Source organism: Castanea sativa, chromosome 3, assembly GCF_040712315.1.
Source record: "Castanea sativa cultivar Marrone di Chiusa Pesio chromosome 3, ASM4071231v1".
NCBI classification, from domain to species: domain Eukaryota; kingdom Viridiplantae; phylum Streptophyta; class Magnoliopsida; order Fagales; family Fagaceae; genus Castanea; species Castanea sativa.
In genome coordinates this window covers 53966772-53990625 of record NC_134015.1, presented here as the reverse complement: position 1 = coordinate 53990625, position 23854 = coordinate 53966772, and the positions used below count along the sequence as shown (strand labels likewise).

The following is a 23854-nucleotide window of genomic DNA, read 5'->3' as shown; positions in this document are numbered from 1 at the left end:
CCAAAAACATAAATAAAAATAGTCATTGGTTCTCAAATCAATCAAAACAAGACTACCTACCAAAATCCTATCAATTTTATATTAGGTGTGTGGGCTGTGCATGTCTTTGTCCTGGACAAGCCAAGTGCCATGAACATGTTCACTTATAACACGTTATCCTAATCTTACCAGTGGTCCAGTGCCAATCTTAGTTGTCCCAAATATGAAAGCATAAATTGTTGTGTTAGGCTTTTATGTTAATCCTAGTAAGACTAGTCTGAAAGCTTTGACTCCCTCACCATTCCTTTTTGGACTCTAATCAGTTAAATACAAAATCCTTAATTATAGTTTCTTTGAACATCTCACAACCAAGACCAATGTTTACGTGTGAGTCTTTGAATAAAACAATGTTTATTAAAGGATTACTTATCCAAAAGAAAAAGAAAAACAGCGTATAGTTCCTAACTTTCAATGATGTTGTGGTCACTTTTTATTTTCCACCTTTCCTTGTTCTTTTATGTACTTTTGGTTTTGGGGCCACGCCAATGACCCAAACTCAAAGTGACAAAATCCACGTGGAATCTATAACCCTTTAAACTGGCGTTTTTTCATAAATAACTAAAGAATTCAAACTATATCATTAGTAAGCAAAGGTTTGAAACAAATTTGGTTTGTAACAAATCGAGTCCATTGGACTCGATTTTGGGCTTATAAATCAAGTGCCTTGTACTCGATTTTCCTATCGTAGCACCGGCTGACCTGGACAAGGAGTCCACGTAGGCACAAAAATCGAGTCCTTTGGACTCGATTTCCAATTTCCAAGTCTACCACGTTTCACACTCAGGTCACGTGCACACGTGGAATCACTTTAAAGGAAATCGAGTCTACTGGACTCGATTTTTGGTCCCCACGGCTTTTCGGGCACGTGGACATAACTCGAGTAAAGTAGACTCGATTTATTTGCTTTTAAAAATCGAGTCTACTGAACTCGATTTTTATGAATGGTCCCCAGCCCGTCCACGTGTCATGTGGGTTCCAACTGGGACCTTTTTCCCCCCTTACCCGGCTCACACCCTCTCTTATGCTCTCACAACTTTCCTCTCTTCACTCACACAACAATCACACTCAACTTTCATCAACTCTCAGGTAATGTTTTTACAATATTGATAATATTTTGTGTTAGTTAATATAGTGGTTATTTGCTAGGTTATTTTTTTAAGAAACAATTAGAACATATTAGGAAAATTTTTGTTTTTTAGTTTGAAAATTTTTGTTTTTTTGTTTGTTAGTGTAAATATTGTGATTAATTTATTTGTTAGTATATTGTGGGTAGTTTATTTGTTAGTATATTGTGATTATTTGTTAGTTTTTTTTTAATTATTATTATGATTAATTATTGGGAATACTTAGTACTAAATATTGTGATTAATGTTATTACAACATATTTGGAAATATTGTTTTTTTTTTGTTAGTGTAAATATTGTGATTAAATTATTTGCTAAGTTTTTTAAAAAAAAAATTAATATTGTGATTAATTATTGGGAATTTTTAGTACCAAATATTGTGATTAATTATGTTATTACAACATATTGGGAATATTTGTTTATTTTTTGTTAGTGTAAATATTGTGATTAAATTATTTTCAAAGTTTTTTTAAAAAATCAATATTGTGATTAATTATTGAGAATATTTAGTATTGGGGAAATATTTAGTACCAAATATTGTGATTAATTATGTTATTACAACATATTGAGAATATTTTTTTTGTTAGTGTAAATATTGTGATTAATAATATGCTAGGTTTTTTAAAAAAAAATTAATATTGGGAATATTTAGTACTAAATATTGTGATCAATTGTTAGGAATATTTAGTACTTTTAGGTTTTTGTCATTGGTATGAAATGGATTATGAGTTTGATACCTAAGACACCCATTACAGTCTTTTTAGCATAAATTATTTCAAGATATAGTTGTTTCAGATTTGTAACAAAGATTTCAATGGGTAAGTAGTTGCTATAATATTTTTGTTCATCATATCTTATTTGAATGGGTTTTGAAAGTCATGCCTCTAGAATGATTTGGATGTGAGTATATGCAAATTTGGTTGAGGTTAGTATTGTTGGCATGTCATACCCAAAGTTTTGTGATTGATGTTGATTGAGAGTTATAAATTTGTCACTAACACAATTGCACTTGATGATTTATAGGTTGATAATGATCTATATAAATATATACTACGGTGGATCCCTTAGTAATGCCAACCCTTATAACAGATTTCCATTTCAAGGTCCAAGTATCCAGTGCTGTTATATGATGATACGCCATAAGTTAAAGACTTTGAGTGATTTGAAGATAAAAATTATGGAAGAGCTGCAACTGAACCCTACTTTGCATGACATACATATTACTTTCCGTTCTCCACATGAAGTCCTCAATTAATGCATTAATTACAGATATATGGCGATAACAGAAGACAAACATGTGAAGTTCATGTTTCACAAGATGCGTCAATGGGAACAAGTAGCAAATTTTGAGTTGTACGTCACTTTGGAGCCGCGTGCAAAAGTCGGCACGGAGGATATTGTACAAACAACTACATCTCTACAGTTAGCAGTCCTAAATGATCAATGCACCACGTTGGGAGGCTATACACCCCCTTTTCAAGATACACCAAGAACAGTTGAGAGCGAACCTGGCAATAGATATGAAGATCAATTTTGTACACATTGAGGTGAATCCTCTACACTTCCAATAGTTGAAGATGAAGACGAACACTGTGTTGGGGAAGATCTTGACGATAGAGATGAGTACGAAGAGAGGATTGAGCAAGGTGACTTTGATAGGGGTGTTGATGACCATGAAATTACTCTCAATCCTAATGTTGATGATATGGATGAATGTGATGAAGATTATGCAAACCCTACTGTTAGAGTTCAGCATGTTACAAATGCGACCCCCGTTTATGAACCTCTCGCCTTATCATTTTATGAAAACACTTGGGAAAATATGGTTGATCCTGAAGTTGGTGAGCAAGCATTTGCTTCTTCTTGGAATGCAGACATGAATTTTTGTATGGGGTTGATTTTTGCGAATAAAGAAGCGGTGAAATGTGCATTAACAATTTATGCCGCAAAGCATAACATAAACTTTCTGACTAGTAGGTCGACCAAAAGTAGACTGTATGTGAAATGCATGGATGGGTCATGCAAGTGGTACATTGGTGCAATCATGAAGCCTAAACAGGGAACATGGATGGTCACATCTTATGGGGGTCCTCACAGTTGTATGACCCTTGGCATGGCTCTTGATGGTAAAATGATGGATTGTAATTTTCTTGCAGCAGAATTTGTTCCAATGTTACAAGAAAATCACACGGCAACAGAAAAAAACATAGCATGACTATTGGTTTTGGTTTAGGTTTAATAATGTTCATCCTAACCAAAAAGGTTTTTCCACTTGTTTTGTTATATTTTCATTAATGTTTGACTATTAGACAGCCTTTTTAGTTTCAAACCCATGACAAATAATATTGTACATTTTATGTAAATTAATCTAAAATTCCTTGCTTACTTGAAAACAGGAAGATAATGACTAACAAAACCCACAACAACTAACAGCTATAAATGTTGATTCCTATTCTCTTTGTTATCAACATTTTAAGGCTGGGAAATTCCTAAGAGCCATATATATTAGAGACTTGAGGCTAAACACTTTTTTTAAGGTCCTAGAGAATGGAAGGAACATATATGAAGAACACAGAGAGCAAGATTGTGGTGGCAGTGGATGAGAGCAAGGAGAGCATGCATGCCTTATCATGGTGTCTCAGCAACCTTGTTTCTCATAATAGTAGGAACACCCTTGTGCTTCTCTATGTGAAACCACCACCTCCTGTATACACCTCCTTTGATGCTGCAGGTTTGCAATTGTTTCTCACTTTGAAGAAGTTTTTATAGTCTTGATTACTACATAATATAAAGTCACCATATGGTTTTAGTTTAATCTCGATTTGAACTGAAATGAAACAACAAAATTAGTCTGCAAGAAGTGATTTATGTGGCCAATTTTTAGTGCATCCATATTGATAGAGAAAGATTACTTGATTTTACAGGGTATGTGTTTTCCAGTGATGTTATTTCAGCTTTGGAAAAATATGGCAGTGACCTGGTGAATTCAGTGATGACAAGAGCAGAATCTGTCATCAGGAGCTATAGCACCAATGTAAACCTCTCTTCTTTGATACACCAGCCTTTTTAGTTCAAAAAGTATAGGGACATAAACAATTTCATAACTACTTAAATAAATTCTTGTCATTGGTTTATAATAAAAGTTGTTTAGTGATGGGTAGTATGAAAATGATATTGTTTCAATCACATCTTACCACCTTAACAAGTAATGAAAAATATTGTGAAAAGAAGAGTGTTCCTAGTATTGATCAGTTATTGATGGACTCTATGCAGATAAACGTGGAGAAAATAACTGGAAGTGGAGAAGCCAAGGATGTGATATGTAGTATCGTGAACAAACTTGGGGTTGACACCCTAGTAATGGGAAGCCATGGATATGGTTTTTTTAAGAGGTACCAAAATAGACATTAAGTTTGTGGTATTGTTTGAAACTTTTGAGTGATGATAATCATTTTCAATTAACTCAGAACTCTACCTTATTCATATTATTTTGGGTTTCTTTGTCTATTAGGATCAAAGAAATGACTTCTCTTTTTATATTAGCAGGGCCCTTCTTGGGAGTGTGAGTGACTACTGTGCCAAGCATGTGAAGTGTCCTGTGGTGATCGTGAAGCATACAGATGATAAATGAGTTTCTAGATGTCCTTTTCTTAGCTTATGACTATGAATGAGTATTCACCACCCAGACTTGGCTTGATGATTGTAATCAGTGGCTTAAGGCTTAGTACATATTTTCCAAATCTTGCAAGAAAAAAAAAAGACAAAAGAAATATAACAAACTGATATATATATATATATATATATATATATATATATATATATTAGTTTGCTAAAAAGCCACTGATTACAATCATCAATTTCAAGTTTGCTTTAGAAGAATTTGCTAAAAAGCCTCCTGGGCATGAAGATAAGTTCATTAATTTCAAGTTTCAAACTGATATATATATATATATATATATAACAAAATCATTTCAAATTCAAAAAGCTCAATTCGAATGAAATGCAAAAATTAAAAATTCTACCTAGTCTAAAAATTAAGACAAGCTTGTACAAGCATTAAACCCAAACCCTAAAAAACTATAACAACAAAAACCTAACACACTCCAACTCGAATTCAACGACTCTAAACACTAAATTCCTATAATATAACAACAACAAAACCCTAATTCAATGAAACAGGAACCTAACTCTTCAAACAAAAAGAAAATAAGGCAAAAAAAAAAAAAAAAAAAAAAAAAAAAAAAAAAAACCTCTCAAACTCCTTCAAATTCGAAAAACTCACTTGCACGAAGGAGAGCCAGATGTCCTCGTAGGAGAGGCGGAGTGAGCCGGAGTGTGAATGGATCAGCGTGAAGCAGTGGACATCGGCATATGTGGTGCGGGTTTGATGGTGGTGCCGATGGGTTCGTTGTGGGTTTATTGTGGGATGGGTTCACTGCGGTGGTGGTGGAGATGGTTTGGGTCTTTGGGTCGGATTTGGGTTGGGTTCACTGTGGTGGTGGTGGGGATGGTTTGGGTCAGATTTGGGTGTGTGGAGAGACGGTGGGAGAGTGTTTGAGAGACGGTGTGGGTGTTTTTGAGAGACGGTATAGTGTCGCTGAGGTGTGACTGACAGAGACGGTGGAGACTGAGAGAGATTTGACAGTGAGACTGAGAGAGACAGTGGAGACTGAGAGAGATTTGAGAGTGAGACTGAGAGAGACGGTGAGAGTGTTTGAAGTTGAGGGATTATTTGGAAAAGTTATGTGGGACAGGTGGAGCTTCAAAGAAATCGAGTCCAATGGACTCGATTTCCTAATTCTAGTCCATTGGACTTTAATTCCTAATTCGAGTCCAATGGACTTAATTTCTAGGTCGACGTAAACTCCCTGTCCACCTCAGCTGCTGCCAGATGAACAAATCGAGTACATTACACTCGATTCATAAGCCCAAAATCGAGTTCTCTGGACTCGATTTGTTAGAAACCAAATTTGTTTCAAACCTTTGTTTACTAATGATATAGTTTGGATTTTATAGTTATTTAAAAAAAAAAATTCCTTTAAACTCATTAGTTTATAGAGTTCACTTGAGATAAAATCCTAGGATATGAGCTGGATTTAAGGATATTCTATAACCTATGGTAAAAAACAACGACTGTTTTAATTTTTAATTTTTTAAATAAAATGTTCATATTTATTTATTATACATGTTAGTAATCAATGTCATTTTAGTACTAATTCTAAACAGTAATTTATACGGTAAAGCACAAGTTTGGTCCTTATAATTTCAAATGTGTCAATTTAATCCTAATCTCATGGAAAAAGCTGACATGATTAACCAAACACAAACACACATTATAACTTAGAAAGAATAGAGGAAGCCCAATTAAGCAAGACCCACACTCATTCATCAAAAACTCACCAAGAGGATTGATCTCCCCATAATATGCAAGTAATTCAAGTTGCCTAATGATGCAAATCATGCTCCTCCAAATGCCAAGCAAAATCAACTAAACATCAGTACCACATACACCATCAGTGACGTAACACCCTGAATGTCCTCCTTCATGAACTTTGACAATGAACCATTTGCCCTCAACACCCCTCATATTCCAAGCAATCTCTCCCAAATTCATACCCTCATTGCCACCAATACTTTCCTTACGCTTCTTCTTAGAGCTAAATTGCATGAAAGCCGAACCGAGCATGTCATCTGCGTTCTTCACCGTAGCTTTCCACTGGGCATGTCTTCCCATTCCCAATATACGCTTTAGCTTTGGCATCACCAAATCCATGTGAGAGGAAGAAGAGGTGAGAGAAAAAACATTAAAGAAATTCATTTATTGTTTATTGTTCCTCTACCGAAGGTTTTTTATGGCCAGAGAAATTATGAAAACCTTGGGAAAATGTGGGAAAAGGATGGAATTCTAGGTTTTTAACCTGTTTGGTTACCAAGAAAGCAAAAGAAAAGAAAAGAAAACTTTCAAATATGAAGATAAACTAATTCTAAATATTTTATTTTTAAATTAAGGACACATGACATCTTATGTGACATAAAAATAATATTTTAATCTCACCATCAGTCACATCATTTTTTTCAATCCACTACTTAACGGCTGAGACTATTTTGACACAATATCGAAAATGTTAGAGACTAAATTAAAACATTTGAAATGTTAGGGACCAAATTGAAAAACAATGTAAAGATTAGGGAATAAACTTGTGATTTACCCTAATTTAGAGAAATCCAACCACAAAACAAATAGCAAGAAAAAGACACTCAGACGAGTAAAATGTCCTCACTTAGAGTAGAAACGACTGCCACCATTTCGGGGGTGTTTGGTATATGTACTTAAACAACAGCTTTCAGTCTTTAAACACTGAAATACATATTTTCACAACACTTTTTAACCTACATGTATTTTCACAACACTTAAACAACGATAGTAAAAATTTCTAACCAAACATGCCTTCATTTTCTTTTGCTTTGTGTTTAAAAGTTTACTTTAAAAGTAATTGATTTGCCTAAATTATAAATGGCTTTATTCAACTTTTTGGAACCAATTTATCTGTACAAATCCACAAAAGGCTTTATTCCATTTTTTAGAACCAATTTTTTATCGGTACAAATCAACAAAAGGCTTTATTCCACTCTTTGGTACCAATTTATTTGTACAAATAGATTCCAAAGATGCACATTCTTGCATGATCATACATTTGCCTAAACCCAGTTAAGGTCTTTGGCCATATTACATAGCATTTTCTCTATACAACTATATCTTTATATCTTTAAAATATGCGGAAATAAAAAATGAGTAATGAATTATATAACTCTAGCAAGTTAATTATCCAAACCAGCTTCATGTCAATGAATGAATCAGGAACATAAAGATTAATTTGAACTCATGATATCAGTTTTAAGGTGTAAAAAATACCACCAACGAAGGCACCATTTTTTATTAACTAGAAATTAATATAAACAATACAATTAGTCTCACATGAATTCATATTTAAAATTATGAGAGCTGCTTGAACTTTAAAATATACTCAATTAGAATTTAAAGATTCACTTGGTTAATAACTATTGATGTAAAACAAAGCCATCACTCATCACAATTGATTTATTATGTAACAATGTAGTCATTGTCATAAAATATATCAATTTATCTTACATTAATAATTTACTTTTTTAGTTGCCAATTTTTTTTTTTTTGAAACAACAGCCAACTGGAATATCATTACCATACTGAAAAGGGAGTACAACAAAGCAAAAGAAAACTCAACACAGTACAATCTAAACACAATCAGCCTGGACAACGTGCACTATCATGGGAGGACAAACTCCCTTCCAGACCTGAGACATTTTCTTCTGCCTTGCATACTGCGCCAACTCATGTGCTGCCTTGTTGTAATCTCTTTTCACATGTTTAATTTTCCAGCAGCTAAAAGAAGAAAGCAAACAACGAATACCTTGATATGAATGACCAAGACAGCCATTAGTATCAGCTGCTATGATTCTATTGACAGTAGTTAAAGCATCAGATTCCAAAATAATTTGAGAAAGCTTCTGCTCCCTGGCTAGAATTAGACCACACTCCACAGCTAGCACTTCAACTTCCTCCACCGAATATTGACCCTGAAGATATTTACAGCAAGCAACATGAACAGAACCAGTAGCATCTCTTATAACAGCACCCACACTTGAGTTTCTGTCATTTGCAGCCGTTGCACCATCAGATTCCAGAGAAGAGCTTTATAGTTTATTAATATTTACTGATTTCCTTATGACAAGAATTGAAGTTCAAATTTCCATTTTCTAGTTCTTGTAACAATTCAATTATTTAAGAAAGAAATTACTTTTTTAAGGAAAAAATAAATAAAATTTTCTTTTAAGTCCCATGCTATGAATCAAGGGAAAAAAAAAAAGTAAAAGTATTCACTGTAAGAATTATTACTAGTATTGTAGGTGAGACTACAAGAGTTGGTAGTGAAGCACATGCTTGATTTGGTATATTTGTTATAAGAGATATTTTATGTCAGACTAGAAATATTACATGCAATGATAGAAAATTCAGCCCTAGCTATTGTTGATATCGTATTCTGTCCGACCTCGATTAACGAGTCAAAATTGCTTTTTAAATCTCAAAAAAGGGTGAATAATTGGACAACAAAACAAAACAAAAAAAAAAAAAACCAAAATCAAACTTAACGTTTCTAGAAAAATTTGACCTAATGCTAATCAAATCCCTAACCATGAATTATGAGGATCATTAATTTTTCTTTTTCCTATATTTAGTTGGCAAGGACATTAATTACAAGATGAGGACTACGGAGGGCTCACAGGTTTGGCTTGAGGATTGTTGTCCTTTCATCTTATACCTTTTTCAAATTGATTTCCATTTTTTTTAAGAGAGTTTCAATCAATGGCATCCACTTCTGATGATAGTTCTTTATCATCAGATCAAGACACTAATCAGTTTTTGGTGTAGATAGGGATTGAATTCTAGATCTCTTATTCAATCATAAAAAACTTTACCAATTGAGCTAACTGGAAACCAAAATATAAAATTAAGATTTCCATTCTTGAATCTCAATAAATTGACCATCGTTTATTTAAAATAAAATTGAAAACTTATTTTGTAACTAATGAGACAATCTTTAAGGAGTTTTTTTTTTTTTTTTTTTTTTTTTTTGGGAAAGGAATCTCAAAAGAGTTTGCAACACTTCAAATCTAAAAATAATTTGTAAGTGCACAAGATTAATTGATGTAGTTGATTAATTTATAGCATGGAATTTTTTTACTGATACTTATTAAAATAATGTTATTTAAAATAATAATTTTGTTTTCGTTTAGGGAAAGGAGTTGCTACAAACTACGTTGCAACAACTCCTGCAAAAAGGCAAAAAGGCAAACATGTCAATGCCTCAAATAAACACCTGTCTAGATTTATATTTAAATGAAAACTTCATTGTCAAGATTGAATTTTTCGCCAAATTGCCACTTGATATGTGTGTATTTAGCAGGAGTTACTGTAACTTAGTTTACAACAAATTCTTTCCCTTTGGTCTATTTCAGATCCCCTTTTTTGATATGATTTGGTGTTTCATTAATATTTAAATCCAAATATTTTGCATCTTATTTATTATAGGAAACTCATTCATGTATTAAAAAATATATATTTTCTTGATACGTTTAAATTAACATTTTGTTTTTAAAATATCGAATGTTTAACTTTAGGGCTTTAGAAATTATCTTTTTATTATTATTATTATTATTATTATTATTATTATTATTATTATTATTATTATTATTATTATTTATGGGAAATTTAGGCATTATCTTAGAATTTGCTTTAATTCTTTATAATTCATGAAAAACTGCTTGTAAGGATGCCAGTTAAATGAGTATGCAAATTGCTCTTCATGTATTACTCCATTTTGATAAGGAAAAGAAGGTAGAAGTAGCTTATTGAACTACTCCATTAATATGCTTAGTTTTTACTTCACAGTTTAATTTTTGTTGTTATGATACAATTGATTTTGATAAATTTTATATGTTTTTTTTAAAAAAAGTTACTAAAATTGATTCCATTAGAAAAATCCATTGAAAGGGTACAACAGAATATTGTATTATTAAAAGTATTCCTTGTAAGAATTGTTACTAGTATTACAGGCGAGACTACAAGAGTTCGTAGTGAAAAACATGGTTGATTTGGTATATCTGTTATAAAAGATATTTTATGTGAGACCATAAATATTAGAGAAGGTATGTACGCCATAGATTGGGTGCATACGCATCATATAACTGGCTATGGTTTTTAGACCCGGACTATAATAAGTCATAATTAGTTTAATAATTATTTAAAATATAAATAATTATATTAAATTAGTACAAATAGAAAAAATTTACTAAAATAATCCAATTAAATAAAAAGATCTAGGGAGTGTTTGTTATTGTTGTTTAAACAACAGTTTTTAGTGTTTAAACAACATTACGTGTATTTCTACACACTTTTCCACCCACGCGTATTTTTACAAAACAACAATAACGTTACTAGAAATCTCTTACCAAACAGGCCCCTATTTTTTCAATTGTATGTTTCATTTATAACTTTCACCAACAAAAATACAGTGTTTATTTATTTATTTATATGTTGATTTGTTAAACTTGGGATAATAATAGCATCATAATAATTATTATAATATAACAATTAGAAGGGTACCCACCCACCTTAAATAAATTTTTTATAAAAAGAACATATTATTAAAAAAAAAAAATACAAGCTAGTATCAATATTGGCGGATGACAAATTGGCAAGCAGAGTTTAAAAACGTTTGAATAGTCAAATCACTCTTATTGGTAATTACTTCATTGGGCTTCACGAGGTCACGTGGGTCGGTAGTGGTGTTGTTAGGCGAAACAGGGCAAAATTTTTTAAATAACTACAAAACTCAAACAATATCATTAGTAAGCAAAGGTTTGAAACAAATTTGGTTTCTAACAAATCGAGTCCTTTGGACTCGATTTTACTGTAGCAAATCGAGTTCTAAAGACTCGATTTCCATGAGATGCGTTGCTGATGTGGAGAAAAAAATCCACGTGGAAATCGAGTCTCTAAGACTCGATTTCCCTCAGAAAATACCACCACAATCACAACACACGGCCACCGTAAAAACCACCAAGAGAAAAAAAAAAAAAATCGAAGAACCCACCACGATCACAACACACGCCGATCTCCAACGCTGCACCCACGCCGTGAGTCCGTGACCACGCCGAATCCAACCCAACTCCGGTGGCATGCTTTGAACGAGAGAGGGAGAGATGTGAGAACCCACCACGAGGAACCACAAAGACACCAAGCGGGTTACAAACCCACCACGCCACCGACTCCACACGCCCACTCGCAGATCTCCACACGCCGATCAGGCAACCCCAAGCCGCCATCGAAACCCACGCCACCGATTAGACAACCCACGCCGTCGATTAGCACACAACTCGCCGATCTCGCCACAAAAAATACCCAGAAAAACGCCATAACCGCCGGGAAAGAGGGACTGATCTCGCCGATCTCCAACGCTGCACCCACGCCGTGAGTCCGTGACCACGCCGAATCCAACCCAACTCCGGTGGCATGCTTTGAACGAGAGAGGGAGAGATGTGAGAGAGGGAGTGCGAACTGACGAGGATGAAAGATAGGGAGAATCAGTTTTCTGCGTTGGGTTTGTTTTGAGGGAAATCGAGTCTTAGAGACTCGATTTCCACGTGGATTTTTTTCCCCACATCAGCAACGCGTCTCATGGAAATCGAGTCTTTAGAACTCGATTTGCTACAGTAAAATCGAGTCCAAAGGACTCGATTTGTTAGAAACCAAATTTGTTTCAAACCTTTGCTTACTAATGATATTGTTTGAGTTTTGTAGTTATTTAAAAAATTTTGCCGCGAAACAGTGAGGCGCACTTAACAAAAACATGAATACAAAGTGCACTCAAGAAACAAGAGGAACAAAGAAAAAATCTGAGGAGTTATTCTTAACTTCTGGGCGAAGCGTTGCTAAGAAGAGAAGAGGAAAGAGAAGAGGAAAATGGAACTGGGGATGATCTGCAAAAATATACTAACGGAATGTAACAGTGATGGTGGTAACGTACTAACGTGGCTCTCTGTTTTCCTTTTCTCTCTCTCACGATTTCTTTTTTCTTTTTTATATTTAAATTATTTATCGGCTGATTTATGTTTTCTGTAAACTATAAACCCCTCAATATTACGGGCTAATTTTGTGCTTAGTTCTTGGGTCATAGTTGGGCTTGGGTTTAGATTGTATTAGGCCACTTTTGGGTTAATCTTCTCATGAGGTTCCACACGCAATGCTGATAATTTTGACAGTGAATTGATTTCTTGTTATTGGTACCAAGGAGCGCGGGCTTGAAAAAGGGAAACTTTAACACTGTCCTTAATATCTTTTTAGGAGTTCAATAATTAGATAATTGTGGGGGGTAAAAAGATCCTGATGGGAACATGGGCCTTTTGGGCCGTGTTAAGGAGGGCCGACCTGACCCTGGGTTTGGAAATTGTTAATACTATGGGTCGGCCCATGCGCCGAGGGTCCGAGGACCCAGCCGAGGGTGAACTTACCCTCGGACTGACACCAGAGAACCCGGGACTTCATGGTACAGGTTAGGGAATGACACGGTCAAGACCAATGGTTAAAAGGGGTGAACCCTTGAATGCCCCAGAAGCACCAGTGTTGAAGAAATGTCAAAGACAAAGGCTGCTACCTCCACATTAAAGACCCTGCACCTACCACCCTGGCCGCATTAATGGGGAGGTGACACTTGAACAGTGGAAGTGAAACTTCTAGTTACTGTTCAAAGGCACTAAGAAAAGAAATATCTATACTAAGGGAGGAGTTGGGGGCAACACGTGTATAAAGTATTAAGAAGAAGAGTATTTAAGGGAAGACCTAGAACAGAAATGAGGACGGAACTTTTTGTAACCTAAAAAGAAAAAAAGACAAAGAGAGAGAGATAATATAAGAACAGCTCTCGGCTTACGTCCGAGGAGGCCTATTTACATTACTCTTTGCTGTTTCCTAATACTGGCAATCTTTAGTTTGTCATTTAATCTTCACTCACTTCTAACCTGGGTTTCAAGCCCACTCTCTACAAATTTTCATTGTTTAAGGCTCATTGGGCCTGAGCCCATAACTGTTCTTGGGTCCAGGTGCAATTGTGCACTTACAATAATATTAGGATAAATTGTTAGCTTAATATTTGAATAATTCTTATCTACTTGTAGTAAATAAAATTTGGGTTTTTAAAAAAAAAAATTTAATTATTAGATAAAAATTAGGTTTTTTTGAATTTAATTATTAGATAAAAATTAGGTTTTTAAAAAAAAAATTTAATTGCTAGTTTTATTTGTAAAACTATTTATTTATATGACTTAACAATTAATAAAGTAAGCTAAAAAATTATTTATTATTGAGTAAGAAATAGTCTATTTATCCATTAGGAGGGCTTAGTTTCCTTTAAGCAACCAGCAAACCAATTGAATTCATAAGCACTTACGTGCATTTTTTTTTTAATTCTCTTGTTTACGTGGTTAAATCTATTTATCTCACCCTTTAATAATTAAAAGATAAAATCTAGGTGGGTTGACTAAGTGATTGATCTCTTGCTCTCAAAGTGCTTGTCTCGAGTTCGACTAGTGTACTCTCCAATTAGGGTAAACCCATCGCGAATAATAATTAATCTCTTGAAAAGTTTTGAGATACACGGTGAAAAACAAAAAAAAAGATAAACAGAATAAACTAGTTATTTTTTGGTTTTTATTTAAGCCAGTAATTTATTTAAACGTATTTTTCATTTAGAACATTAAAAAATAAGCTAATAGAAAAAATATATAATTATATATCTATGATGGTACTCTCACACAGACAAACTTTTCTTTTCTCTTTTCTGAGGTGGGTCACAGGCACAAACCTGACCACTCACTACCCTTCTTTTTCCAATGCGTTCACTCTCTGTAATTTTCAGTAAAAAAGAGAAGGCATGTATTGCGGAAAGAGTGGTAAAGTAACACTAAAACGCGTGTTTACAGTGCTATTTTGTCTTTTACAGGGTACTTTCTTGGAAGGAACGAAGAAAAATTGTACAGGCAAGTTTACACTAGTGTTTTTAGTTTTTACTCTGCTACTGTTTTTTATTTAAAAAGGTGGGCATTTTTCGTTTTACACTACTGTTTTTCCTCTGCTACTGTTTTTTATTTAATTGCATTCCAAACACATTTCATGTTGCACTAATCTGATTCCTATAAAAAAAAAAATCTGATTTCTATTTCTTTCCCTGATTCAATTCCCTGGTTATTGTCTTCTCTAAAAACTACGCAGAATCCAAATGGTGCTTGGATGAGCTTGCTGAGATTGTTGAGTGTAGAGAAAAGGACCAGGAGGTTCTGATTCGTCCTGTTTTTTTACAATGTTGATCCATCAGAAATACGAAATCAAAAGGGAAACTTTAGAATAGCACTGGCTAATCATGAAAAGAAGTTCAAGAATAACAAGGACAAAGTGCAGAGGTGGAGGGATGCCCTAAGAAAAGCAGCTAATGCATCTGGATGGCATTACAAGAAAGGGTATGTATCTAATTGTTGATACTATGGTTCATGAGTTTACTAATTTTATACTGCTAATCTGGTTTGTCATAAACAATGCATGCAAAATTATGAAAGTATTCTATTTTGATCATGTCATCTGGTACGAAGTTAGTTAGTCTACGAAGGTCCAATTACAAGTTTCTCCCATGTATTTTTATACTTCTAATATGATTTTAATATCAATGACAGTTATCAAAAATATATGAATTACATTCCATTTACTTGATTTAAAAATGCGTCAGTTGTGTGTTATAACTCACAACTAGATACCTTGTTCATCTGCGAATCTAACTAATTATATTTTTTAATTATGCTATGTGATTGTTAGCTGCGCAAGATATAAATCTGAATCTGACTTCATCGAAAACATTGTTGAAGAGATATCAAATGTTAAATTAAATTGGACACCGTTATATGTTGCTGAATATCCAGTTGGAATAACTCCTCGTGCTGCAGCCATAGAGTCACTTTTAGATATTGGGTCAGACAAAATTTGCATTGTAGGGATTCATGGTCTTCCCGGAGTAGGAAAGACTACAATCGCAAAAGCTGTTTATAATAGAATTGCTAAACATTTTGATGGAAGCAGCTTTTTAGAGAATGTTAGAGAAAATTTGGGGACAGATGCTGGCATAATCACACTACAGGAGCAACTTCTTAATGACATCTTAGGGAATGGTAATTGGAAGGTGGGCAGATTTAGAGGAATCAGTTTGATAGAGAAGAGACTTTGCTGTAAAAAGGTTTTTTTAATTCTTGATGACGTCGATGATTCAACAAGAATAGAAAATTTGTTTGGAAAATGTAATTGGTTTGCTCCTGGAAGTAGAGTCATTATAACATTAAGAGATAGACATGTGTTAGTCGCCCTTAAAGAAAAAGTTTGTACAACTTACAAGGTCAAGGAATTCAAGGTCAAGGAATTAAACAAACATCAAGCTTTTCAACTCTTTACAAAGCATGCCTTTCCTGGAAACAAACCTGATGAAGATTTTTCTAAACTTGCAACTAAATTCACAAATTTTGCCAAAGGCCTTCCACTAGCTCTAGAAATAATAGCCCGTGATTTGTGTGGGAAAACTAAAGATGAATGGGAAAGTGCATTAGATATGTATAACAAAATTCCCAATAAAGGCATTCAAAATGTACTTCAAGTAAGTTATGATGGATTGCAAGGCACTGAGAAAGATATTTTTCTCGATATTGCATGTTTCTTCAAAGGATGGGACAAAGATTACGTTGTAAAGATATTAGATGCTTGTGAATTATATCCAGGTTCTGGTATTCCGAGACTTATCAATAAGTATCTCATAACTGTTGATCGACGTGGTAGATTGTCAATGCATGACTTGATACAACAAATGGGCAGGGAAGTTGTTCGACAACAAGCACCAAACATCCTTGGAGAACGTAGCAGGTTATATTGTTACAAGGATTCGCTCAAAGTACTAACTGGAAATAAGGTATAAGTTCTTTTTCTTCAATTATTTTGCTCTTTATTTTTTTTCTTTTTCACTCGGTAGAAGTATTTTATTTTTTCTTTCTAACATTTTATAAAATATTAGTTCATCAATATTTTTTTTGCTTAAAATTTCAAAATCATTATACATTTGGAAAATTATATTACTTCCTATAGTTGACTTGATGCTTCTCCAATTAGGGATCAAAAAAAATTCGAGGCATAATGTTGCATTCGCCTCAACCAGTAGAGGTGCAACTACACACTCAAGCTTTCAGAAGGATGGAAAGTCTCAAATTTCTAATAGTTGAGAATGTACATATTTGTAAACCACTTGAATTTCTGCCCAGCAATTTAGTACTTCTTAAGTGGCCCCATTATCCTTTTCACTGGCCATCAGAATATTTTCCTGAACAACTTGTTGCTATTGAGCTGCCACATAGCAGTATTAGATTTCCAAAGCTTATCAAGCAGGTATGATTATGTATATTTTTAAATTGAGATTTTTGTTAAAATTTTAAATAATACTAGAGATACAAATTTTTTTACAAATTGCTAATGTAGATATAAATTATTGGTAAATGATAAAGTGATATTAATAGTGGGGCTAGATGAAAACCAATAAGAAGTTGGTCACATCAACAATTTGTTAAAATATTGTAAAATAGTTTGTGGTTGTAGCATTTGTCAAATTTTATTTCAAATTTTGTCATGACTTTTGAATTATTATTTTTCGCTACAGGTGTGCTGGTTAGAAAATTTGAAAGATGTCGATCTCTTTGATTGTAAAAATATTACGAAATTACCTAAATTATGGGCCCCAAATTTAGAGAATTTGGACCTCACTTTTTGTAAAAATTTAGTTGAGATTGATGAATGCTTTGGATCTCTTGAAAAGCTTAAAAGATGGCGTCTCCGTCATTGCACAAAACTTCAATTTCTTCCAAGCCAACTCAGGTTGAAATCTCTCGTCGTTTTTGATCTTATTGGCTGCTCAAGGCTTAAGAAGCTCCCTAATTTTCATCAAGAAATGGAATGTTTAAAGAAATTGTATTTACATGGGAGTGGTATTAGAGAGGTGCCTTCATCAATCGAGCATCTCACTAAGCTTGAGGCATTAAACCTTTGTGAATGCAAAAACCTTCGGGATCTTCCGGATAGCATTTATAAATTGCAACAGCTTCGGGATTTGACAACTACTACTGCCAAATTGAGAATGACATGCAATTCTTTTGATAGCTCTTCCAGATATGGGTTTGTGAACATGACACACCTGAGTTTCGAGAACTATGAAAACATAATTGAATTAGATCTTTTGATGAAGCCTGATTACTTCCCCGCATTACAAGATATAAATCTATCTGGAACTAATATTGTTACCATCCCTGAAAGCATTAGCAGATTTCCCAGATTAGAATCACTTCATATTTCGAATTGCAAGCTTCTTCGTGAAATTCAAGGACTTCCACAATCGATAAGCCTAGTTTTTGCAAGGAATAGCATGTTGTTGGATACCCAATCACCAAGCGGGCTATTGAGTCAGGTCTTTCTCTTTCTTTAAGATATACATAAAGAAGCAATTTTTGTTACTTTCTCAAAATACTTTACGAGATTTGCTAAATGAAAAATATCTTGAATTTTATAATTGCATGCAGGTAATAGAAATTATTGGGATTTTACCAAATAGAGTATGTGTATGTGGTAGTGCAAGAAGCAACAAATTAATGGATCTACAGTTATCCAATTGCTTCCCTTCTGAAACTGAGGGTGCTGAATCTGAAGATCCCATATCAATGAATCGGCAGTTATCCAATTACTGCCCATTTGAAACTGTGAGTGCTGAATCTAAAGATGGGGACATAGCATTGCATCCACAGTTGACCAATTACTTCCCATTTGAAACTGAGGGTGCTAAATCAGAAGATGGGGACATATCAATGGATTGGCAGTTCACCAATTACTTCTTATCTGAAATTGAGGGTGCTGAATCTGAAGATGGGGACATATCAATGGATCAGCAGTTCTCCAATCATTTCCCATCTGAAACTGAGGGCGTTGAATATGAAGATCAGGACGTTGAACGTATTATTTATGCATGGGGAACCAAGATGCCAAAATAGTTTAATCATCAAAGTGTTGAAAATTCCATATTTTTCTGTGTTGGTCGCAAATTTCCAAAATTGGCTGTCTGTGTTGTTTGTGGACCAAATGAGGCACAAGGATATTCTCATGAATTTGGCATTTTTTACATTTCCATCAATGGTTGTGAAAAACATGAATCTGGGAATTTCAGTCGATTACATAATGATTATAATCTTCTGTACTTACATTCTCCACCTCAACGGCTTCTACAGCAGTATTTGAATGAATCAAATCCAACTGACCAGAATCATGTTACATATAGCATTCAATATCCTTTTATAAAAAGGTGGGGGGTCCATGTAGAATGCACCTGTCCTCAAGAATCTGTAATACCTAACTTGCCCCTTCTAACAGCTGGACATGATGATGATGATGATGTTGTTGATTACTTGTGTGAGTTGCCATTTTTTGGATCTGATGATAAAGAAGAATATCAGTCTCCTCTAGTCCATGATGACATATCTATGTCGTGCATGAGTTGGCTAATTGGGGCCACCACCAAGCTTTTTAAGATATTTTGCTTTTGCTGCCCCAGAGATTTTTCTTGAACTGAGGCCCTTAGACCTTACTGCCCACCAGCCTTGAACATTTTGTTCTGTTCTCTAGGCCTTGGTAGGTTTTGTTTGTTTTCAACTTCAATGGCCCAAGACCTTGGTGTACATTTGACGCCAAGGTATGTTTCCCTTTTTAGTAGCACTGTTTCATTTGCATCTTTTACCCAATGGCAATGGATATTAGATCAACTCATAAGTATTTATTGTGTTTCTGTAAAAAAAAAATTGGGAACTGAATAAGTTTTTGAACTTAAAAATTATTATTTATAATATAATTATTTCATTTCTGTTAATTGATCTTATTTTTTTGGTTAATGCAGTTGACTGGGATGGTTGCAATTGAAGTCACTGGTAGGCCCCAGATTACCTTCTGCCTTGGATGTGAGCTCAGTCTTGTTTTCATATGTATAATTTTGTGTTTTTTACCTAATTTTTCATATTGAGATGCATAATTTCTACTTAGCTTACCATGTGACCTTAGCCTGGTGAGGAAAGATCTTGCAATTGTTTCCTAGTTTTATTTATTCGTTTGGAATTAATTGGTTTCTTAATTTAAAAAATTATGTACACCAATCGCATTGAATCTTGACTTTTGTAGAAAATGTGCATCACTTTGAATTTTGGAAGCTACATTGAATTTGTTTGGCTGTGTACAAGATGTTTGAGATAAATTGTAAATGATTTGTATCACAACTAAATGGTCTATAATAATTTACTAGGTTAGCTGGTCATTTAAGACATGCTAGCCAAAAATTAAAATGGCTGTGCATTTTAATGTCTTTGGTTGGATCTCTGGAAGAATATAGTTCGTATTTGACTAGTTGAAGAGCTGATTTTCAAAGAAATAATCTAAAAGCATAGGTCTTTACTATTTTTTGTTCATTCTCTATTAATTAGGAATATTTGATACAGTGAGGATTGCAAGGCCACGATTTCATTATTGTTTGCATAACAACATGTTATAACTCTTTTATTCCTTAAGTTTTTGCATTTAAAATGATCTTTCTATCCTTTAGGATCCTCTGTCCACATTTTATACCCAATTCTCTAAAGGTCATACTAAAATTTTCAAAGTAGTTCCTTGTTACACTATTGCCATTAGAATACTAGACAAGCATTAACGGGAAAGCTCCAATTTCAAGTCAGTCTGATGCTAGTGGAAAGGATAGTTGGAAAATGGAAAACAACCTTTACTACGTTAACCCAATTCTGAATTCTGCAGATGGTTATGAGCTATAAGCATCTCAATCTTCATGGCATAATGTGAACTGAAGACACGGGCAGTCTAGCAAATTTTTTGTGGAACCTTAAAAAAATCCTAGACCAGACTGAGGTAAACTTGAAGCTCCTTCTCTGCACATTGATGAAGTCACCTAGACCTGACTCGGTTTAACCAACATTACAAATAGCTCTTAAGTGAAGCAACACAGGATGAGACACATTGTCTCCTTCAAGTACTCAAAGAACTGTCTCTTGGCATGCTTGTCCTCAGGTAAATGATTTCCATAGATATTTGTCCATTTAAGAACTTGCCTCAATTCAACTATCTGCATAAATAGCATATTTGATGAGAAGAAGAAGTATACCTTCTAATCCAATGCAAAAGTTCCAGTTTACCCATTGCCAGATTTTTGTTATGAATTTTAGCTGTGATTCAAGTTGGCACTATATGTGACTTAACTTCTCAAGCCACAAAATACATGGCCATAAACTCTCTTCACAACTTAGGGAAACAAGGATTGATTATAAGAGAACTGCTAGTACCCATCCCAATGCTCAAAAGACAAAAAAAGGCTTTTAAAAAATGTGTGTATGTGTTATGCATCGAACTTGCAATTATAATATTGATACAATGACTACTTACCAACCCATGGAAATCAGAAACAAAGTATTATCACATCTTGAAACAGAGGTTGGGTACAGATTCACACTGCTTTCTAGGATGTTTTCATGTTAATTTTTATTGAAATTGTATATTTATCTAAAAAATAAAAAAGCAATGGGATTATCTGTTCCCACTGAAGCTGAATGGCTGGTAGGAAATGGGAACTCAATTCCTAATGATCATGACTTTTGGCTTAATGTAAGATCCAATGTGGATGGGAGAAATTATCCACATATTACAAGGCTTTTGATTTTTTGGACCAAGCTACCGCACAATGAAATTATGCATTAGTGAGGAATTGATATGCATCTCATGTAGCTAACTCTATTATTTGAAAGGAGCTTACTCCTAGGTTGGGAAGTGTAGTTAAACAGGTTATGCCCCATGAATCAGTCAAGTCTCTTTACTGTCAACCAAGCCTACTGGCTTCTCTATAGTGAATGCTTATATGGAAGGAGCAGAACTTTGAGATAGAGTTTTTAAATGTGGGCCAACGTATAGAAACTTAAATCCTTTCTCAAAGTGCTTATTTTCCTCCGGAAAGTATTAAGTGATCGTCTTTCGGTGAGAAGAGAGTTTACAACGAGGAATCTAATCACTGATGATCTTTTTCCATGTTGTGATTTATAAGAGGGATGCTTCTTGTTTTTCACTTTTTTATTAATTGTGTTGAATAGATATCTGTAGTTTGTTTTTTTTATCTTCTATACGTTTGGGTAAATGTTCTCCTTGGTTTGACTCTTTGCGTCCAGCCTATCTACACTATCTTATAGCATGATTATGAATTTCATAGATATGTTTTGCTTCATATTCATGTACAATGTCCATTTTCTATAGTTTTATCTTGCAAAACCCTGACAGATTTTTTCACTTTGTGTCATTGTAAACACATCGACTATCAGCTTTGTGGGGATGTGGCAAATGCATCAAGTATGAAAAAAAATACCTTTCATATATTCTCTCCTCCTTGCATGTTAGATGCCTTTTCATGATCTTATAATTCAATTACAATATAAATTTTCAGGGAGTTCGTGCCCTTAAACGTGCGAAGAGTTGCAATGTCTAGATTATTACTCCTATGCCGTATCATGCTCAAATTTGTTAATAGCTTTATGCATTATCGGACATTCAAGATCAGTATTTCCTGTCCTGTAGAAAATGCTGTTTTCCAAACTTTGTCAAGATGTTTCCATATTGCTAATGCTTTGTAATGAGTCCCTTTGCCTCAACCCCAAGGTGTCTGTGGTGAAAAAATATTACATCAGGTGGTGCGCTACCGGACCCTTAAAGATAGTGGAAAACACTTTTGGAGCAATTGAATACAAACTTAGACCTAGCACTATTTGTATCTTTGGTCTAGTTGTACTCTTTCCTTTTCTTCTGCTATGGGTGAGCATTAGGGCCATTCTTTTGTTTTTTAACTCTCTCTCTCTCTCTCTCTCGCTCTCTGTTTTTCCCCTGCTTTGAGACATTGAATGTTGCCTATACGTGCAATTTCTATTAGCAATTTAGGAATGGAAATCTACATAATCATTATTGGACTACTAAAAATCATGTTGGTGAAGTTTATTTTATGAAACAAGTTATCTAGCACCATTATTTTTTTCCTTGATAAGTGTCTCATAAAATGTATGCTTTTCTGTATAAACAGTTGAATGTTAGTACTGTTGTTTATCAACAACGCTCAAGTGCTACTGCAGCTTCCTTTTGAAAAGTATGGGTAAGATGTTGGATGGAGAGATCTGATTAAAAAGTGAGAACAATGAACAAGGAAAATGTGAGAAAGCTCCTAAGCAAGATGTTGAGCACAAGAAAACTTGTGAAGATTCAGCTCACTTTTGTAGTTTGTATGCATTCTCTGAAGACTACATATCAAAGTTAAAAGAAATGTGGAGGTAAAAGAAATCATTTTGTACATTTTTTTGAAATTCAAGCCATTCAAAAATCTTAGTTTGTTCTCATTATCTATAATTAAACTGAAGCATCTAACTTTTTGTTGACTTCTAAAATTATGCCACATAAGCTTTAGAGGTCTCGCAAATTTACACACCGCCATTATTAACTTATTTCTTATATTGATTCATGTATATGATGGTTTCTGTAGCTCTCAGACCTCATGACCAATCTGCAAAAGGATTGGCCATCACTTAGCTGCCCAAGTAGCAATGGCTTTAGGTTCTGGTCACATGAATGGGAAAAACATGGGGCATGCTCAGAGTCAGAATCTCAACTTGACCAGCATGAATACTTTGAAGCAGCTCTCAATCTAAAGAAGAAAGTAAACCTCCGATCAAAATTTTTAAATAACTATAAAATCTAAACAATATTATTAGTTAGACAACGTTTCAAACTAATTTGGTTTCTAACAAATCGAGTTTGGTGGACTCGATTTTGGGCTTATAAATCGAGTACATTGTACTCAATTTCTCCATCGTGGCACCGGTGGAGCTGGACAAAATGTCCACGTAGATTTCAAACTCGAGTGCATTGGAGTCGTTTTAAGAACTCTAGTCTAATAGAC

The 23854-nt window shown here is 34.2% G+C and overlaps 1 protein-coding gene and 1 pseudogene across 1 annotated transcript; both read left to right on the top strand.

Moving 5' to 3' along the window:
- The first annotated feature begins 3574 nt into the window (after positions 1–3574).
- Positions 3575–4918, top strand: LOC142627293 (universal stress protein A-like protein). Its single transcript, XM_075801115.1, has 4 exons — positions 3575–3894; positions 4088–4197; positions 4437–4555; positions 4710–4918. The coding sequence occupies exons 1-4, from the start codon at positions 3711–3713 to the stop codon at positions 4792–4794; spliced, it is 498 nt and encodes a 165-aa protein (XP_075657230.1). The 5' UTR covers positions 3575–3710; the 3' UTR covers positions 4795–4918.
- Positions 4919–14987: 10069 nt separating this feature from the next.
- On the top strand, positions 14988–23615 carry LOC142629170 (TMV resistance protein N-like; annotated as a pseudogene).
- The last annotated feature ends 239 nt before the right edge of the window (positions 23616–23854 follow it).